The sequence below is a fragment of the Dunckerocampus dactyliophorus genome, chromosome 18 (genome assembly GCF_027744805.1).
Source record: "Dunckerocampus dactyliophorus isolate RoL2022-P2 chromosome 18, RoL_Ddac_1.1, whole genome shotgun sequence".
Taxonomy (NCBI): Eukaryota; Metazoa; Chordata; class Actinopteri; order Syngnathiformes; family Syngnathidae; genus Dunckerocampus; species Dunckerocampus dactyliophorus.
In genome coordinates this window covers 9,093,158-9,113,657 of record NC_072836.1, presented here as the reverse complement: position 1 = coordinate 9,113,657, position 20,500 = coordinate 9,093,158, and the positions used below count along the sequence as shown (strand labels likewise).

General features: G+C 40.9%; 3 protein-coding genes across 3 annotated transcripts; 1 reads left to right on the top strand and 2 right to left on the bottom strand.

The window, feature by feature from the left end:
- Positions 1-594: 594 nt before the first annotated feature.
- On the bottom strand, positions 595-5,643 carry LOC129171111 (small integral membrane protein 10-like protein 2A). Its single transcript, XM_054759479.1, has 2 exons — positions 4,813-5,643; positions 595-3,182 (listed from the first exon to the last, which is right to left on the bottom strand). The coding sequence occupies exons 1-2, from the start codon at positions 4,990-4,992 to the stop codon at positions 3,162-3,164; spliced, it is 201 nt and encodes a 66-aa protein (XP_054615454.1). The 5' UTR covers positions 4,993-5,643; the 3' UTR covers positions 595-3,161.
- Positions 5,644-6,159: 516 nt separating this feature from the next.
- Positions 6,160-15,029, top strand: LOC129171109 (ras-related C3 botulinum toxin substrate 1-like). The gene is made up of 6 exons (XM_054759477.1): positions 6,160-6,498; positions 10,838-10,909; positions 11,864-11,981; positions 12,058-12,120; positions 13,599-13,758; positions 13,835-15,029. Exons 1-6 carry the CDS (start codon positions 6,464-6,466, stop codon positions 13,963-13,965), a joined length of 579 nt encoding a protein of 192 aa, XP_054615452.1. The 5' UTR covers positions 6,160-6,463; the 3' UTR covers positions 13,966-15,029.
- A 1,795-nt stretch (positions 15,030-16,824) lies between these two features.
- On the bottom strand, positions 16,825-19,674 carry LOC129171107 (serine/threonine-protein kinase 19-like). The gene is made up of 7 exons (XM_054759475.1): positions 19,512-19,674; positions 19,284-19,379; positions 19,078-19,220; positions 18,778-19,013; positions 17,316-17,413; positions 17,094-17,241; positions 16,825-16,992 (listed from the first exon to the last, which is right to left on the bottom strand). The coding sequence occupies exons 2-7, from the start codon at positions 19,375-19,377 to the stop codon at positions 16,947-16,949; spliced, it is 765 nt and encodes a 254-aa protein (XP_054615450.1). The 5' UTR covers positions 19,378-19,379; positions 19,512-19,674; the 3' UTR covers positions 16,825-16,946.
- Between the last annotated feature and the right edge of the window lie 826 nt (positions 19,675-20,500).

Sequence of the window (20,500 nt, the reverse complement as noted above, 5' to 3'; positions counted from 1 at the left end):
ACCTGTATGGTAACCAAGCTACAGCGACTTTGTTATTATTATTGTCATTAAGGTTGTTACGCTGAAGAACTACATTACTGGTGTAGTGACACCTCGCCACACCACACCGGCTAGCTACTAGCTGGCTAGCGGCTAGCTTTACGGCACATCCGCACTCACAATGCATCAGGCCACTACCGAAAACTAATGCTGCTATGTTTTTATTTTTGAGTTTGGAAAAGCTAATGCTAAGTGTAGCATTTGTTTCTATGTCGCTATGTGAAATCAATGTCCTGGTAATGCTTAAAATGACCAAAACACAGCAAAATATTATAAGTATTACATGTTATCACGAATGTTACTACATGGATGCAGCATGTATATAAAACCGTAAAACTTTGTTGGAGTGTTTTTAATAGCGGCAATAGGTGTATCCCATTACGTGCATTAATGAGCTTTTTTTAATCTGTTTTTATATCTTTAGAACACACACGAAAGAGAAGGACGTGTGTTCATGTCTCACATAAGGAATGTGTATGCAAAATACAAAAATGTGCAGTTTTCCTTTCAAATTTGCACCATAACTCTTGCATTTCTGCAGGCTGCCCTGACCCATCATTTTTCATTTTCGTCGTACATTCGGGTCAATACTGTAAATAAAAACAATACCTATAAAACGCCACTAGGAGAGAGTGCAAACACCTTCCAAAGGTTGAGTACTGTACTTTTACTTTATTTTACTTTAATTATACAGTGCTTAACTTCTCTGTATTTCAGTTTTAAAGGTACCAATTAATTCACATTATTCCTCGTTGGAGAAAAAGGGAATTGCATTGTGCAGTGCAGCACAGCGAATTGCTGCTCCCCTTTAAAACACATGAGCTGCCAAAGGCTAAAACTCATTTAATCTTCATCCTACGCCCCCTTGTTTCTGAGGCTACAAAAGGCAGTTAGCAGAAGCAGGGTGGGAAAGGGGCTAGTAAACATAACACAACTTATCCTTCATCTATAGATCTGTGTGTGTGTGTACGTGTGTGTGTGTGTGTGTGTGTGTGTGTGTGTGCCAGCGCTGTGTGATAACTATATTAAAATATTTTCCTCTGGCAAATCCCTGAGAAATAAATCCTCTTTTTCCCCCAGTGAGAGGAGGAGGGAAGGTTTGTCAGTCACCAGTTAGAAATGTGGTCGCCTTGGCAACCTCTGATGGGCTTTTTTACACCGCAGCCTGGCATCAAGAGTGAAGTTTGCTAGGAACATTCAGTTGAATGAGGATGTCACAAAGTGGAAAATGTTCTGATGAAAAAAAGAAAAGGCAATGATAGACCCCAGTCTGGACCATAACAGGTAGCTTTGAGACCGCGCCCTTCAAGGAGAACGGCAACAAGTTGCTATCATAGTGACAATTTCTCTCAGTTGTCCGTCAACATCTGCAAGGCGGCTTTGTTGTTTCAGCGAGTATTTGATAGGCTGGCGCCCCCGTGTGGTCACATATGGCTTTACAGCACATTTAAGACGAGCAGGGTAGTACAAACTTTTGCCACTAAGACAAATTGAAGAACATTGACGTACATGCAATACTCTTCCATTTTGTTTTTTTAAATATAGTAATAATTATTACATATAATAAACACACAAACAACCCACATCACTGCATTGTTATAGGAGACAAAGCAAATATTTGTGATTTCTTTCCTAACCTCTATTATTTCATTTGGAAAAAAATATACAAATTCATGATTTACATAGTAAACTTAATGTGATCTTTTTTCATCTAACCCTCCTTTTTTCATTATACACACACATATGTATATACTGTATATATACTGTATATATACTGTATATATATATATGCACAGTAATTTTATGTATTATGTCTCATTATGATATTTTTTGGTTATTTGGTTTTTAGAACCCTCTGCGGGCCAAGAACAAATTAGCTGCGGATCCTGAATTGCACCCAAACAATACTTTGTACACCCTTGAGCTAGTATCCACCCATCCATCTTCAACAGCTTATCCAAGATCGGGTGGCGGGGGCAGCAGCCTGAGCAGGGAGGCCCAGATTTTCCTCTCCCCAGCCACTTCGTCCAGCTCCTCCTGGAGGATCGCGAGGCATTCCCAGGCCAGTTGGGAGAAATAGCGTCTCCAACGGGTCCTGGGTCTTCCCTGAGGCCTTCTACTGGTCGGACATGCCCTGAACACCTCCCCAGGGAGGCGTCCGGGAGGGATCCTGACCAGATGCCCGAGCCGCCTCATCTGGCTCCTCTCAAAGCGGAGGAGTAGCGGTTCTACTCCAAGTCTCTCCCAGATGACAGTGCTTCTCAGCTTATCTCTTAGGGAGAGCCCAGCCACCCTCATTTCAAAACTCATTTCGGCCGCTTGTACCCGCGATCTTGTTCTTTCGGTCACTACCCAAAGCTCATGACCATAGCTAGTATCCAATGTACAATAAATTATACACATTCAAAACCACTTGTATTTCATTTAAAGGCCTTTAAAATGTTAGATTTACATATTTTTTTAAAAAGCTGGGGCATCTGATTTCATGAATTTATTGCTTTACAAATGAATTCATCTTCATCAATGTCCCACCTTATCCTCACACAAAGCCACAGAAATAAACACTAAACGACAACAAAAATGCACGTGATTGTGTTTGTGAACGCCACCCTTCCAGTACTGACGACAAGATGCGGAAATACAACAGTGAGTGTGAGGACGATGTGACCATAACATGTTGCCTTTCCTTCAATGAAAGCTTCCAGTAGGGGGCGCTGTGGTGAGGTAGCCAGTGCACCTGTCTCGTCAGCAACCTCAGTTCAAGTGTTCAAAAAAAGCCATTGCTTTCACGGTGTTGTACTGCCGGTCCAAAATTGACCCATAAAAGTGATATTGCACTGCAGAAGAAGAATGAATGTTTACGGGCGAAAGGCAGGGTGTCATGCTGGGAAAAAAACAAAAACAAGCAGCCTAAATCTCAAGCATGATCCTTTCAGCCCTCATGTGGGCCCGTCGCTGCTGTCCATCCCCCTGAAAAAGGCACTGGACTTGTTGCCTGAAGGCCCGAGGAAAGGATCTGAGGGCCCTTCGTCACCTGGCTGGCAGTGCAAGCGTCGTCATTATCCCCGTCCAGGCAGCAGAGCTGACGCTTGGCGTGTGGTTCGAGCGGAGTCATCGACGCCTCAGTGGATCTCAATGTGGACCTGCGGATGTACAAGCAGGCAACAAGGGACTTTTGAGCTTAGTTTGTATACTTCACGGCCATATGAATGGTGGCAGACGATCACAAGGTACCCCAACAAGCCGATTAATTTTTTCCTCGTGTTTTTTTTTCAGTTCAAGGGGAATGTCATAGGTCAAGATGCGTGGCGGCGTCTCTGCGTCCACACTGAGCAGGGGGCGGTGCGGGGCGGGGTCAAACAAACGCTGTGGTGCTCTTAGAGCCGATTCGTTCGTAGGAAATTTGCATGAAGAGATTTGACCTATTTTGACTTAATTTGTCTCCTGAGATGGGTCTTTGTTTTTGTATTTTATTTCTAATGTAGGCTGCATGGTGGTCTAGTGGTTAGCATGTTGGCCAACACAGTAACAGTATGGACATCGGGAAGACCTGGGTTCGATTCTCCCCAGGGCATTTCTGTGTCCGTTTGCATGTTCTCCCCGTGCGTCCGGGTACTCCGGTTTCCTCCCACATTCCAAAAACATGCATGTTAGGTTAATTGGAGACTCTAAATTGTCCATAGGTATGAATGTGAGTGTGAATGGTTGTTTGTCTGTATGTGCCCTGCGATTGGCTGGCGACCAGTCCAGGGTGTACCCCGCCTGTTGCCTGAAGTCAGCTGGTATAGGCTCCAGCATACCCCTGCGACCCTAAAGAGGAGAAGCAGCATAGAAAATGGATGGATGGCCAACAAAAAAAATCCGAGGAGCCACTTGGGAGTCGAAAGAGACGGCTCTTTTAGTGACCCTAGCCACAGGAACCGACTCTCTAAAAACAAATTTCCATCACTGGTACAATCATATGAAAAAATAAGGGTTGTATTCAAAATGCTTTGGAGGATATGATAGCATACATGTAATACAGATATCCTCAAAATTGTATAATCGTTCGACACACGGCCACTGATTTATGGACAATAAATTGCTAAGTCGCCTGTCGCTTAGACGTTCTGCTTGATGGCAGTCATGTTTTTGTACCAATTTTTCCTCACATTTTATGCACGTGCTCCGTGTACCAAATGTGGTGGAGATCGGGCAAAACACACACGTTACAATGGGTGTCAATAGAGCTGTGTCTGAAATTTCAAGTCAATCCAATCGATCAGTTTTAATAACTGCGCCACCATGTGGTGTATTTGTCAGGAAAATAATAGCACAGGCAACACAGACGGCGTGCATGTTTTGACAGTTTCACTCTTTTGGTTGCAGCTGTTAGTTCTTGTCAAACCATAAGAGTTGTTTATCTGTCTTCTATTTATTTGTTTACTTGACAAACGACTTCTCTCTTGCCATCTAATTGTTAAAAATGCCTTCCTATTTAATGTTGTGCTAGGTTCTCATTTAAACACAAAACCTCTAGTTGTCTTTTCCACCATTTTGGATAGATAACTTCCATCATGCCTTTATTGCCTTTAAAGATTTATAATTGTGGTAAATTGACTTGATGTGTTTCATGATGAACACTGTGTTGTTATCATATTACATTAACTGATTTGCATAAGTATGTTTTCATATTCGTGTTCAATTTGGTAAACTTTATTTATGAATTTACCCAACACGTTATTCAAATGAAACACAACTTTATTTGTCAGTTTAAGTAGCTCCTTTACATACCTGGAGTCTGACGTTAAACATCATGGAGGCGACAAGGTAGATGTAAGGGAACCTGATTCTCAGTCGCCAGGCCAGGTCGAAGAATATCATCAAAGTCCTGGTCAAGCCTTTAGAAAACACTCCATAGGTGCGACCCGCGGTGCCCGAGAAGCGGAGCACCAAGTGAGACAGCCCCGCCATGGAGGCTCCTGTGACGGGGTGTCACTCGGTGCGCTGAACAGGCAGAAAATCAGCAGCTAGTAAGCGACAGTTCATCTTTTTTTCTGTCACCCAATGACAACGAATCGAAAACTATTTCCTCCTTTGGTTGTATCTTTGTGTTGGCAATGGTGCTCCACCCCAACGTCCCTCGTCTTTTCTGCCGAATCTTCCTATGGTGTTGTTGTCATTTTTGGGGGGACTGATAATGGTGTGACACACGGAAGGGGAATAATAGCGACCCCAAGTTTAGACGGTCAGGCAAACGTCATCAGTGCGGGGTGGGTGATACTGCAAATTCCGGTGTACCATATCCTTTTTTCATTTCTTCTTTTTTTTCAGTATTTTTACTCTGTAGAACATCTGTGATCTTTTGTTCAACTTTTCTCGTGCAGGTTTATTTACAACAATCCTGGAGAAAATGTTCTCACAAGACAATTTCGACGCTTAACAAGCCATGGAGACAAAAAATATATAAAAAAACATTATATAGGTTATAGGTTTGGATGATCATTTGAATGCAAAATCATGTTTTTAAGGCATGTAAATGAATAAATAGTGTGTTGAAACTACTGTTGGTGTGATTCATTTCCAGAGATTCAGGAATACGGGAGCATACTCTGCCTTACAAGTGACTGGTCAATTCTACTTACATAATAATAAGTACAATACAGTCAAAGTGCAGCATTATTCTAACAGGGTTAGAAAACTGCATCGAGTGCTACAATGCAGGGACATATCACGACGCTTGTAATTCAATAAAATGAGTGAGCTCTTCGGGTGAGGCAGGTATTAACTGAAAGAAACACAAAGTAGATTAAAACAACAGAAATATTGTGGATCATTGATTGAGATATTAAGACAGTCTTGAATATAATATGAGCAGGGAAGGAATGTAGCATAAACATTTCCAGTCTTTAAAAAGAAAAAAATATATGACGCCATTTCCGTATTGTGTCACACATTAAGCAGTCCGACATTTTCAATACTCCAACAAATAAACATGTTATTCAAATGACTACATCACCTGTATATTTCATTTTGGAAATAATTTGTTTAGTAAACACCAGTGTGAAAGTTGTCCAAATTTAAAGCTCGTCAAAGGTTACTCCACTAAACCGGAAGTACCATCTGGTGGCGGTAGCTAACTTTTTTTTTTTCCTCAGGGGTGGTGGCCGCTGTTTTGCTTCATTAGCTTCCCGTTCGAAAGCATGGGAATGTAACGAGGGAATATTCCGGATAAAGTTGTGTAAAAGTGCTCGATAAGTTTCCGCAAGTTGCCGACAACGCGTTTCACATCTTTGGAGCTCCTTTGCGACATCGACGGCCACCCCAGAGACGCTTTTTTGGACATTCTTGCGGCGAGCAATAGCGGACAAAGGGAAGAGACTTTTGAGCTAACGTTAGCTAGCGCCCTCGGCTAACTTAGCATTCCTCCATCAAGTGCTTCGCAATGCAGGCCATAAAGTGTGTCGTTGTCGGGGACGGGTGAGTCGAGTTTTGTCTAAATAGTGCTTACTAACATTACTTTTACTTTTAGTGGCCGTGTGGTCACGTTGACGTACGTGCAAACAATAAACATTTACCTCTTTTATGTTTCCCCAGAGTTAGCTTAACTGTATTGCTCAGATTAAAAAGTAACATTTAGCTTTACAAAGACTGTCGACTCGGCCTGTTATACATAAGTTTCATTTTCAAATGGGTTCCTTTAAGTTTCGTTCCTCCTCCTTGTGCTAGTATGACAACGCTTATTATCTGTTTTAGACCTTTAAACCTTTCCGGCTGCCGTATATTGCACCTTTTTTTGTTAGTCAAGCTTTTGTGGGAAACTTGCTTGCTTATTCGGCGAGGAGGAAGTCAGAAAGGGAGGTTTGTAATTAGGTGTGAGGTTGCAAAGGCTCGTAGCCTCTTGTACTGGGTGTGGTGGATGCCACAGCAGCGAAGTCATGCGTGGATCTGTCTTCATTCACCTTGATTTTGACACACGGACGTGTACACATGTTGCTTTCCCGACCTAAAATGTACAGTAGGCATGGCGCTGGACCCCACCTTCACGATACATTGGCCATGTACATAAAAACTGTTAATAGTAGTATAATAAATATTACAAATAAGCAACAGTTGTTCGAATCAACAGATAATTTAAAGGTCCCATAGCGCCACCATTAGTCTTAGGGATCCCACAATAGTGTTGTACAAAATCTAGCCTTGATGCTGGAATTTAAACAGTTTAAAAGTGAATTGAGTAAGTTCAACTGGGAACACACAGTTTTGTGTGCATGTAGCTGTAATGCTAATGAGCTATGTTTGTCCACGCTCTATCTCAGAGCGCGTGGCTCCAAGAAGTGCTATTTATGTGCACTTTAACCACTTTTCACGTACATATCATACAGTTGTCGTTCGCCACAGCGCGTTTCGAATTTTCGCAGCTTCGCTCTATTATGCTTTTTCACAAATATATTAACAATAGGGGTGTCACAAGACGATGCACGAGATTGGGTCTACGAGATGAGATTTCTTTTAAGAAAAGTACAATGAAAAGATATTCAAAATATGACAACATATTGCAATCTACTAATGTAATTTCTAGGACGATATGCTCTTCTGCGCTCTGGGTGTATGCTACCGGCCCCGCCTCCACCTACTAAGACAAAGAAGACTGTATACTGACAAAAGGGCTTACTCCGTTGTTCTATGGAACAAATGCGCCAAGGTGCTGAAACCAACGTAGAGTGAGCTCTCTTCCTGCCCGTTGGGAGGCGGGAGACGAGGAAAACAGACACGCAAGTACAAGGCAATAAATGTGTCGAGGACGGCAAAATTATCAAATTAATTTTAATTTATTGTGTGATTAATTAATTATTGTCCCAGGCCTAGTGGCCACGAGGCATTTTTTCCAGAACGAAAAATCTTGCAGACACCCCAAACTAAAGTATAACACAGTCAGAAGATGCATTGAAATTGGGATATGCAATAGGGGTGCAACGATTCCTTGAATAATTCCAGTACCATGATTACAAAAAATAATTGAGGATTTGTTACGCTTACGTCACATATGCAGAGGATGATGAAGGAAGCGGATGTTTGAAGGTGCGGGAAGATTAGAGGCAAGAAAAGCAACAAGGCCGTGAAAGAGAACGAAAACAAAATGTAAAAAAGACAGAAAACATGGCTAAATAGCAAGTTGAACACCGTGATGTGTATCCATTGTAACGCAGCACTTAGAAACCACAACAGCACATCTTATATGTTGCATCATCTCCTCCCGAATGGAGCGGAAGATCAGAGACAAGGTGAACTTAACGTAGCGCAATCAGTGAGATTAAGGTTAATGTACCTTACTGTTATTATGTCTCTCCTTTTCCAGCAAATAGTTACGTCTGGAATGGATGAATGAATAAAGCACCATCATGTGTGCATCAGGCCCAAAAAATACGGTTTCTTTATATGCACATGAATTTAAGAAAACTGTTGAACCAAAAAATTAAATTAATTGGTTATTATTTAGTGAAATGTTCTATTTTCCCTGGTGTATTTAGAATTGCTCTTTAACCAAGCAAAAATGTTTTTTCCGATTAGTCTAATTTTAAAAAATGTCCGTAATAATACTAAAATATTCCATCGCTGCGCCAGACTTTATTGCCAGAACAACAGGCTTTTATTGCAGGTCTGCAGGCACAATGATAATAACAAAATAATCATAATAACAAGGGCTTCTGTTCCCAGCTAAAACTCAACTCTGAACCCCAACTTCACTTCCTGACCACATGTCCGGAATACATTTATAGCAACACACACACAAGCAACACACAAGGTGTATTTATGTCTTAAATGGCTTTATTTTCTCTAATTATATCTACTATAATTGGGTATTATGAGTGTAAAGGTGACTATATGAGCGTTCTCTCATGTCCAGGGCTTTAATAATGTTATTTAGAAGGTTGTAAACGGGTTTTCTATGCTCTATGAAAACATTAAATATATAAAGAAGGAAAATTCACTTATCATGGTCCGATCTGGAACCAATTAACCGCGATAAACAAAAGATTACTGTCTTGTCCAACATAATGAATGTCATATACAACAACACAACATGAAGGAGTGGGACAGGAGGACACACAGGGTCAGAAGCGCGGGGGCGGGTCAGAAGCGCTATCATACCCATGAGGAAGATGGTTTTTCCTTTATGATGTCATAACATCCCAGAACTTCAAAAGTGAGCGTTTGAACTCCTCTTCTCTCCCAAGTGGAGCAAACAAATGGGGGAGATGATCGACGTTTTGCATGTTTGGTGCTCGTAAACAGGCTCTAGGGTCGCATATTACTGTTAGAACATCATGAGAAGTACATTTTGCATAAAAGGGCTCTTTTTAAATATAGAATATGTTGTTCGCTTTCTTACTTTCATGTGTTCCATGCTGGATGGAAAGGCTGTGTTGGCAGACAATGACATTATTTTAAACTTATTCAAAAAACACAACATCTCATATCTTCCTAGTAGATCAAATCTATTAAGTAGGAGCATAAAAATAAATATTTACCAATTGAATAGAAAAATCCACCCTCCAAATCATATACAATATGAGGATGGTGTTTAACTTAATACTGCTGTCATGTTTCGTACCATTGAATTTAATTAAAAGCAACAACCTCAGCTGTTTGGAGAGGTCTTAATTTGTTATGGCTCGTGTGTACGTTTGTCGTGTGTCGTATTATCGTGCGACAAAATCCAGGTTTGTCCCACTATAAAAGCCAAAGTGAATCCACACTTTTAACTGCTGGCGCGTCTTTCATTTCAATTTCACTGCTCCAGTCCGCCATGGGGCTGCTGTTTGACTTTTCTTCTCGTCTACCACATCCTGGATGGCATGTAAAAACGGTGATTGGACTCACTGAGGAGGAACGGTTAAAGTTTAACTTCACTGCTCCAGTCCGCCATGGGCCTGTTTGAGTTTTCTTCTCTACCACATCCTGGATGGCATGTAAATATGGTGATTGGACTCACTGAGGAGGAACGGTTAAAGTTTAACTTCACTGCTCCAGTCCGCCATGGGCCTGTTTGAGTTTTCTTCTCTACCACATCCTGGATGGCATGTAAATATGGTGATTCGACCCACCGAGTAGGAACAGTGAAGGTTTACAGTGGCTAGATCTGTAAACAGTAAAAAACCAATACAGTCATCTCATGTTTATTGAGGTTAATTGTTACAGACCTGACTTTTACCCATTTTTATGCTTGAAAATGTTTAATTTAGGCAAAAAAAATACAGGGTTTCTGCTACATGCTAAGGAGATAAGGAGAGGAAGAAAAACGAAGAGAAAGGTGTTTCAAGTTAAATAATGCATTTCTTCAAGCCTGTGAAAACAACCTTAATGTTGACATTATTACTGACAGTAAATGTAAATATTTAAAACCAAATTTGCTGCCACAGTGACGCAGCAGTGGCACAACACAGCGGCGGCAGTCCGCCCCAATGCAGCCCACCACCACACCTTCAAAAAATCCTAGGGGAAACCATGAAATACATAACATTTGCTTAAATGTGCATATATTTTTACTAATAACTACTACTGGAAGGTAAAATATCATGATACAGATATTTTGTCATATTTCTAGCAGATATTTCATTATTTGTCCACCAAAACAATGCAGTTGTATCCAGTCAGCAGCCACAACATTAGGTGCACCCTCAATGAATTAATTGATTTTTTTCCCCTACAGTGCAGATAACCACAAGAATGAATGAATGAATAAAATACATGGATTAAGTGTGCCCTTTTAACTAGTGTCAAAGGTTAATGTCGTTCCTCTCCCTCTCCCCTATAGAGCTGTGGGTAAGACCTGCCTGCTCATCAGCTATACCACCAATGCCTTTCCTGGAGAGTACATCCCCACAGTGTGAGTATTCCTTGCCATTATTTTTAATCCCTCATGAATATGTACTGCTGTCCTCCAGCGCCCCAAAGGTGGCGTGTTGAGATGGAAATCAGGTTCTTTGCAAAACAGGTTAGAAACACGTCACAGCAAGTCAGAGAAGTAGATTTGTAAAGTTCCTGCAGGGTGAGATTCTTCTTCGTTGTTGCATTTATTTATTTATTTATTTTTTAGCTTTGAAAAGTTCTTGAAATGTCTGAAATTGTAATAATTTCCTAACAATTAACAAATAGCTAGCTGAGTGACGGAATAGTTTAAGTATCTATGCAGAAACCTGTCGACGAAACCAATGCTTTGCTTTCATTCCTTTTCACCACTTTTAATATTCACCGCAATTAATATTTTAAACTTTAGCGTGCAAGGTTCAAGCATGGAAATTCCTTTTAACGCCACTGCTGTTATTTCCTATATTTCAGTATACGTATATTTTAAATGTTAAAAAAGCAGGTACCACCACATTTTGTGAGTTTTTTTTAATACAGAAGAGAAGATTTTCATACATACATGTTGTTTAATAAATGTATGCACATTTTTTACATTTTTAGCTGGAAAAGAAGAAATAATTGATCTTCCTGTTTCAGGCTTTAAAAATAAATATTCCAGATACACACTTTTTATTTGACAGAGAAAATACTGTATTGTGTAATTATTAAAATATATAATACGTAATAATGGGTTGAATAATATTGTACAATGTAATGGTGGTGTAATTGTGTATATTTCTAGAAATACGTCACTTTACTGATTGTGTGTGAATTTTATGTGTTATGGTTGTCCATGAGTTGCTGCAGGTGGGAATCTGGATCAGCCAGCTTCTTTTTCAAACATTATCATTGGTTTGGTGACGCCCGGGTGTCATATTTGACTTTTTTGAAACCACTTCCCAATGAATTCCATTTTGTCCATGCACCTTCTCAGCTTCGACAACTACTCGGCCAATGTCATGGTGGACGGCAAGCCCGTCAACCTGGGCCTTTGGGATACGGCAGGACAGGAAGACTATGACAGACTCCGCCCACTTTCCTACCCTCAGACGGTATGACACAAAAGAAAATTACATGACAGTCAGCTTCTCTTTCAAGGCTCTGATTGTTTTGTTTCTTCTGCACCAGGATGTGTTTCTCATCTGCTTTTCGCTCGTGAGTCCGGCCTCCTTTGAAAACGTCCGTGCCAAGGTGAGTTCATGTGCATGATGCGCTACTGATGGTACAGTCCTACATAGTGCACGTTAGCTTATAGCATCTTATTCATTTTGCTAGCATTCAACTGTTTCCTACGACTAGCATTACAATTCTTTGGCTTTTTGTGACGCCTCCTCACAAGAGTTCCATTTATGGCAAGGAGGTGACGTGCGATGATAACCGTAGAACCGGAAATGGAACTTAACGGCGAAACGGGAATGACTTTAACATAAGCAACAATTAGGGCAGAAGGAGTACCACTAGAGACCCCCCAATGTTGTTTACATATGGGACGTCATATGAAAGGAATCACATGGAAGCATAAATAACAACACAGGGTCATTTGTAGTACACATGAAAACACAAACTGCTTTTATAAGTGCAATAGCGTAATAATCCCAATATCGTCCGATACGGATATCAATCTGATGTCAGCACAAATCACACAAACGTTTATTGCTTATTTTGTAGTGTGGAAGGTGAGAAAAGGTTTGATCAAGTGATATTACTCAAACAGAAAAGAACATTTCTCTTGGAGATGAATGAAGTATCAATAATCAGCAACAGCAGGTATGAGAAAAACAGACCCATTTGCTTTAAGCATGTGGGGTCTAGTTTTATCCTTCCAGTTCTGTGCCACCATGGAAAACGTCTTCAGACTTTGACGAAAAAATCGACACGGCTGACATCACTCCTACTGCATGCTTCACACGGTAGCACACACTGTTGTTGTGATCACGTGGGCTCCATCCAGCCACTGCTAGATAGACGTCCCAGGGCAGAGTCTGGAATTGACGACTTGTATGATTTTAGTTGCAGGCCGATATAATCCGACCCTAATCACAAGGATTTCATAATTCCATCAGTATGTATAAAACACCACTAGTTGACACTATTGCTCTATTAGCACCTTCGTGTTCCCTCGCCTATAGTTCTCCATCAGCCGGCTTCACTCAATTGCAGAGGCTACCAGTCCTCTTTGAGGGGTGTGGTGTAGTATTATAAATAGAAGTATCTTAATGAAATGTTTAACAACTACATATTATTCTTGATCCGCCCCGGCGCTGGTCATTTTCTTTTTTTCGGACACTTGTTGCTAGCTTTAAATCCAGCATGAAATAACTCATAAAAACGTTCTAACTCCTTGCTAAACTTTCCTCGCTCGTTTCTTGTCAGTCTTTAATCAGTAATATTTTCCAGGTCAATGTCAGAATTTACCATAAACTTCAGCTTTCCAAATGTCATTTCTGCCCTGCTGGCTGGGGGGTGGTAAAGACGTCTCCTCCAAAACATGGTGGTGGCAGTCATATTTGAGGTAGTTACAGCCACTGAGAGATGCCCCCTATTATTCTTGTCATCTATTAGTGTGCCATTTTTGAATAGTCAGGGAACGGCGTCTATTAGAGTAAAGGCCACCAATTAAGGGAAATACGGCTAACATTGTTGTATGGCAATTGTTTTGGCTCGTGCAGTGGTACCCTGAAGTGAGACACCATTGTCCCAACACTCCCATCATCCTGGTGGGCACCAAGTTGGATCTGAGAGATGACAAAGACACCATCGAGAAGCTGAAGGAGAAGAAACTCACACCCATCACCTACCCACAAGGCCTGGCCATGGCCAAAGAGATCAGTAAGCACCCTTTACTTCCACTCCTCGGGTCTCCTCCAAAAAACCTGACCCGACAACTCTTATCCCGCCCCTTCAGGTTCCGTCAAGTACCTGGAGTGCTCAGCTCTGACTCAGCGCGGCCTTAAAACTGTTTTCGACGAGGCCATCCGCGCCGTTCTGTGCCCCCCGCCAGTAAAGAAGAAGGGGAAGAAGTGCAGCCTCCTCTAAGAGCCGCGAGGGACGACGGGCGTGGCGAAAAGGCACAGGAGAAACACGCCAGTATACAAACACAATAACAAAGTACGTTGCTTCCCATAGATGTAGCTAGCAGCTATTCCTGTACAACATTGAATAAACGGTGAGACTGAGAGGATTGAGTTGGAGTGCTGTCAAGACAACTCTGAAAAATTGCAATTCATGAGGCCTTTTTTTGGTAAAACAATGGAGTTCTCTTTGTTTACAGTCTGGGTTCTATTTGTGGACGTCTTGTTGCCAAATACATACTGCAAAAAAAAGATTGTTTTAGGAACGCTGCTGTTTGTCGATTACATTCTACGTCATTTTTTTCATGTCAAATCAAAGTGTAGGTCTGCAGACACCAAGAGTGCTATTATTAGTCGTTCAACACTCCAAACCATCCAGCATCCCAACTGGACCTTTTTAATTCTACCGTAAAGCATTTCTTCCCCATCACCCCCACATTTTTAGTGTTTGAACTGTTTGGTGGCGGGGAACAAGAGCACCTTTGATGCTCCTTGGGCATTTATCAGCAACCTTTTTTTTGCGCAGCACATTTTTTTAAAAATCGCATCACTACTGGCGAAGCATCTGTGCCTGTTAGTAACAAAGATACTGTCAGTTATGGTGTAGTATACAGTGTACTCTGTTTTTTGTTATAATCATGTGATTGATTCTCTTCGTCTCTTCCACTTCTCACTGTATTGTTGAACTAACACTATGAATATGCTTTTACGCTACCTTAACCTCCATACAAGCCTATCTTTGTGTAATTATGCTGATATAGCATGTATGTGCAACATATACTGAAAAGTTCCAAATTAGAATTGCTACATTTATATATTTTTTTGTTTGCCTCTTTACAAAATGTATTTGAACTACTAAAATACAAGGGGTAAGAACATGCTCATCTTTTTTTTTTTTTTTTTTTTATTCAGACATCAAGCTGTGCTTTAATTCAAGCCAATGTGGTGACTTGTAGTTTTATGGATACAAAGCTATTGTCACTTTTTTTTTTTTTTTTTTGAAAAAGCCAATAAAGTCAGTAAAATCGACCCTGGTTGTGTGGTGTTTCAGCTCTTTTGCAGTGCTCTTAATACCTAGCAAACTAACACCTGTACTTTCGAATGAGATCAATACAAAAAGCTATATAATGTTGCTTTATAATTGTGTTGACTGACCCAAAAAGGTGAACAAGTACGAAACAATGTTCTACTCCACTGCAAACAATCCTCTGAGACTGCCACTTTAACTGTCCAGTGAGCATAAATGGCAAAGGTTCTTTTAAAGTTTGTTGTGTTCTGGGCAAACCGGATAGCATGCAGCTGGTGATAAGTAGCATGACTTGCATATATGCTACAAGTACTTACCCGTAAGCTGCTTTTACTTCCTGGTGGTTTACCTTCGTTTATCTGCAACGCTTTCATATCAAGCACATATACAGTATTGAGTCTTAACCAGAAACGCTTCACCTGCTTATACAAGTGCAACAATAAATTAATGTGCATCCGGTGTTGACCAGTCAAGTCAGGCTTTTCTAGTCGTGTCATGAGCCCATTCCGTAAACAGCAGGGGCGGACCTACCATTAGGCGAACACAGGGAATTGCCTGAGCCCCCACCCCAAACGTCTCATAATTCATAAAGTACATACTACTGCTATACTGTAGTCTTAAATTCATGTTCTGAAAACTACATCAAAATGCGTAATCTTTCATAAGTGTTTCGACCATCAATTACAGTAAGAGCTTTGAGATGATTGACTTATGAGGTGACAGTTATCCCCAGGAGGATTTTAAATACTTTATGGAGTTCAGGAAATAGGAGAATTTTGATGATAAACAATATTTCAAATCATTTTTGGGGGAGTATGTAAACATGCTATGTACGGTAACTAACTGACAGATAATTGTAACTGATTTCAAAAGCAGGAAAAAAGTGGCCTAAATTACATACATTAAAAAAAATAAGTAAAAAAAAAAGAATGTGGAGGGCCCCAATAACTGGCTTTTAACTTGGGCCCCCAAATGACTGAATACGCCCGTGATAAATGAACAATCTACCGGCTGCACAGCACAGCAGCTTACTTCAGGAAGAACAATGAAGATACTGTAGCTGCTAAATGCAGGAAGGAAGACTGGCAGAAAACCACGGACTACATGAGCAAGTTTGCCACATCATTAACAACACACTACATACAGTATGAACTACTACAGTACTTTTATTTAATTGGTGTAGTTGTCCATCTCCGTTCACTTTTTTTGACCTGCAACTTGGGTGGTGTCAGGTGAATGTGTCAGGAAACTACTGTCTGTCCTTTTTATGGGCAATGTAAGCGCACAGTTTCAACATGTCACTTCGTACAACAGGACCCCAAAAGCTATAAGCCATTCCCGCCAAAGATGTACAATTTTCCTCTTGAAAATGATGGAGACAATCGAAAGGGTTTTGCAGCCCAGTCCTTGCCTTTAAAGCCTGAATTACTCTTACTATTACGGCGCTAAAAAGTGAACCAGCTTCGTAGTACGGCATATCCGGACTTAATCCTCAAACTCAACCAGGATAAGGAGAATCATGCATCGTAGGACAGGACCCAGGAGTGGAGTCAAGACACAATTATCTCGTGCTGTCAGACAATAATGGTCCTCTTCAGTGGATAGTAAACCAACACTGCTTTACACTGACTACTCTAAAGTATCTCCAAGTTTACTTTATAGTATGGTCCCCTGAGAAGATATACTGTAATAAAAACTTTTGTGAGATGCTGTTTCAGTGAAATGTCTAATTTTTTTACTTTATGCAATTTGCGGTGAGCATCGTGTAAAAAAAAAAAAAAAAAAAAAGCACAAATGTGAAGTTTGTTTTTATTTAAAAAATGCAAAACCTGACAAGGTTTGAAACCGTTTTCATTTGATAAACCCACAGGGTTTGTTTCCTTGACGTTTAACACAGATGGATGTCAATATGATTTCATTCAGACGTCAACAAATCGTAACAAGGTCCCTGAAGTTGTTGTTATGCTGCGTTAAAAAGAAATAGTCAATGAATGCGATGCACGTATGGAATATGTCCAAGGTAAGCAGCAAAGAATAGAGAACATGAGGGTGTCGTTTCCCGTTACCTGTCCACCAGCTCGGCGCCAACAAGATCATGGATGTGGTATTTGATGTGGAATTTCACTTGCGAGGGAGTCCGCCGCCCCTCCAGCTCAGCCTTTAACACCTCATTGTATCTGGACTTCTTCACCATGCCCAAAACGGCTTTACGACCTGACGTGCGGGGAAAAGTGGGTAAGCGATTGGGTGCACGGGGGTCCTTAAGAGACTCTGGACTCCACACCCACCTTGTATGAAGTACTTGGTGAATTTGCCAGAGTTGGGGATAGAGAGCCACCAACTGCCTGCATCCCTCACCGTCAAGACCCCGGCTTTCACCAGCTGCCTGTACGCAGACAAAAACAACGTGCTATTTCTCCTCAACTTACCATCATATATCATTTTTTGGTTTCAAAAAATGTGAGGGGGAAAAATGACAGTAACAAGCAACTGTAGAGGGCAGATTGAAGTTAAATCAGCCACATTTGCTGACTAAAAAGGCTGCGGAAGGAACCGAAACCGGAAGTAGCGATGCCTGTTCTGTATAGTTCCCCGCAGCATGCAATAATGGAATATAATCACGTCTCTTGTGGAGGGAGTAAGGTTACTCGATCGAACCAAATTACAACACATCAACATGCTCCCATTCATCAAGAAGGCGGGAGTTACTTTACATTAACGCTTATTTTTTAATGTGTCAACAAACAAAACAACACTGTTTTGTGCCATCTCAAGTCAACAGTGCTTTTTTGTCCCCGATGACGGCTGAATGGCGGAGACACATTGGGGCTGAATAAGGCTCATTTAGACATGCCATAAAAAATACAGTATAATAATAAAGGCTAGAAACTGCCTTGGTTTTTGGTAACATACAGTTATTCCAAAAGAATGAACCGATTTCATTATGTAATATTTTACTCAGGAAAAGCAATAGAAAACTCCAGTCAAGTCACAAGTATTGTACTTACCATCGAGTTGTATTTCCTATCTTACAGGTGTTCATATGTGGCCACCACCTGCAGCACGGGCAACATCAATGCGATAAGACAATTCCTCCAGGCGTTTAGCAGCATATCCCGATCCACGGAGTTGATCGCTGTTGTTGTTGTTTGATGTTTAAGTGCCCCCCCGCGGCAGCCACTCAAAACTTTTAAAACTGCTCACAGAAAAATGGTCACACTCATTTCATTCCATGACGAAACTTGAAAGCTGAAGTAACAGGTCATGGAATCGGTTCATTCTTTTGGAGTAACTTATTTAGCTGCAACTTAAAAACTGCTAAAACATCCTTGTTAGTGTTTTGTGTCATAAATACAGTGGTGTGAAAAAGTGTTTCCCCCTCTCCTGAGTTACATGTTTGTTGTTAGCATTGTTACCCATATAGAATGGTAGGTCATTGTTGACCTGTTAAGTGTTGTACCGTTTCTTTTTTGGTTTGCACAATGAGTAAGACCGTCCTCCCATTAGAGTCATAACGTACATAGCAAGTTTGTTGTGGTAACTGTTAAGCTGAGTTCCAGTGCCATCTACTGTACGAGTTATAACCACAAAGTACACAGACGATGCGTTTGTGACTGAGGGCTTCTATATTTAGGTCAATCCAATATATTAAATTGAACTGAAATGACTTTTTAACCTTGTTTGTCAGGTGTCATTGAAGGCGCTGGTAGAAACACATTTATTTTATGGTTATTAAGTATTTTGACGTACGTGATTTCAGTGTCCGTGAAGAGGAACTCCCTGAGCATCTTGTCCTTGTTGAAGCTGAGATCCGTGCAAGGCGTCAGGGCCTTCTCCAAGAACTTGTCCACGGTCCCTCTGGTCTCTCGGCCCTCCTCTCCCGCCAGCACTTTGGTCTTGTAGTCCGAAGTGAAAACCAGCCCAAAGGCCTCCATGTCGAAGCCGAGCTGGAACATGAGCAGCTCCCCATCCTCACGCAGTTTATTCTGCAGGCATTTTGTTTTGTTCCTTATATTTAGTCGCCATGCAGCAGAAGATGTAATCACTCACCACTTCCTTGTCCACCAGAGTCTTGTCCTGGTGAATGCTGTACAGTTGGTGCTTCAGTACAATTTGAGGCAAGGTGTCATTGAAGACTTTTCTGGGGAACAACGTCATGAGGTATTCCAGGCTACTCCTGACGTCGATAGGACCTTATGAATACAAGGGATTAGTTCAACATCACAAACCACAGCTTCTAATCACTGACATCCCACCTTGGTCATCACTTTTGACTCCAAACTTCTCGGTACCAGTTCGTCTTTTCTTCACCTTAAAAGTGTCGGAAATAAGAGCTCGTTTCCTGTTCATATCTGGAAAAAAATAACGCGTATAAAAGATTACATTGTTGCTCAATTAACGGTTTAGTAGAGATTGGCGTTCTGTCCCCGTAATCACAGTGCTGAAAATTGTAAGTTGCGAATAATATGAATAAGAAAACTGACCTTTAAAGTTGATTTATGGGAAAGTACACGTTTATACATATTCTGGATCGAATTCTGTGTCAGTGGCGTTAGCTTAAACGCTATTGTGCGATATGGGTCTTCTTCGCTTCCAAAACCAAAGGGTCCGTTGGCAATACTGCCCCCTCTGGCTTTAATTGTCCCTGCATGATTTTTTTCTTTTTTCATTGTACCCGGAACGCAATTGGTTCAACTGGGTTCTACGCATGTGCAGAACGCGTCTACATCCGGTCAGCCTATTTTTCGGCAATCACGGCATGTGTAGAGTCCCTCTATATACAGGGACTCTAGGCATGTGTAATCTACGCCATCCGTCGATCGATTTTACGGCAGCAAGCGACCCCCACGGATCAGTGGCGACCCCCCTCCACCCCGAAAACGTTATTAAGATAGATAGAAATTTGAGAAATAACAACATAATATTTTTTTTCTTCTAGCATACCCATAGTGCAAATGGACATTTTATAAGCCCGCTTTTCTTTGTTCCATAAATTATTTTCCTTTTTTTTCCGCCACTGAAAAAAGTACACACAAAAGTATTTATTAGGAAGATATGTTTGGATGGATTTCCCCGTTTAGAAAAAAACAAAAAAAGCTGAATCCTCTATATTAATCCACCATTGCACTCTACTTATGGTTGTTTACATTGAAATATAACTGCATTTTATGTGTTTTATTCTATTTATTTATGTTACACAAAACCGGATATGACGTTTACGTCTGCGCTACGTGCATTGCGACTGAACTGTACTAGCTCAGTATTGGTGAATGTCATAAAATGATAGATACAGTCACATGCTAACGAAGTATTTCTGAAAGAGTCACGTACAAAATAACCTCCCAACATATTGTATATATGAAGTATGGTTATTGACCATTTATGTTCATAAATTTAAAAAATAACTACCACAGGATGTGACGTCACAGAAGCGCTGTCGTAAAAATTAAGAGTCAGCCAACTCGCCGATTTA

Bases quoted from the DNA above. Each gene is read 5' to 3' on its own strand.
- LOC129171111 (XM_054759479.1), bottom strand. From the start codon at position 4,992: ATGGCGGGGCTGTCTCACTTGGTGCTCCGCTTCTCGGGCACCGCGGGT. The intron at 3,183-4,812 runs GTATGTAAAGGA...GTACATCCGCAG, and splicing joins TGTTTAACGTCAGACTCCAG to GTCCACATTGAGATCCACTG.
- LOC129171109 (XM_054759477.1), top strand. From the start codon at position 6,464: ATGCAGGCCATAAAGTGTGTCGTTGTCGGGGACGG. The intron at 10,910-11,863 runs GTGAGTATTCCT...GCACCTTCTCAG, and splicing joins GGAGAGTACATCCCCACAGT to CTTCGACAACTACTCGGCCA. The intron at 12,121-13,598 runs GTGAGTTCATGT...TGGCTCGTGCAG, and splicing joins TTGAAAACGTCCGTGCCAAG to TGGTACCCTGAAGTGAGACA.
- LOC129171107 (XM_054759475.1), bottom strand. From the start codon at position 19,377: ATGAACAGGAAACGAGCTCTTATTTCCGACACTTTTAAGGTGAAGAAA. The intron at 19,014-19,077 runs GTGAGTGATTAC...AAATGCCTGCAG, and splicing joins CTCTGGTGGACAAGGAAGTG to AATAAACTGCGTGAGGATGG. The intron at 17,242-17,315 runs GTGGGTGTGGAG...CCCGCACGTCAG, and splicing joins CACCAAGTACTTCATACAAG to GTCGTAAAGCCGTTTTGGGC.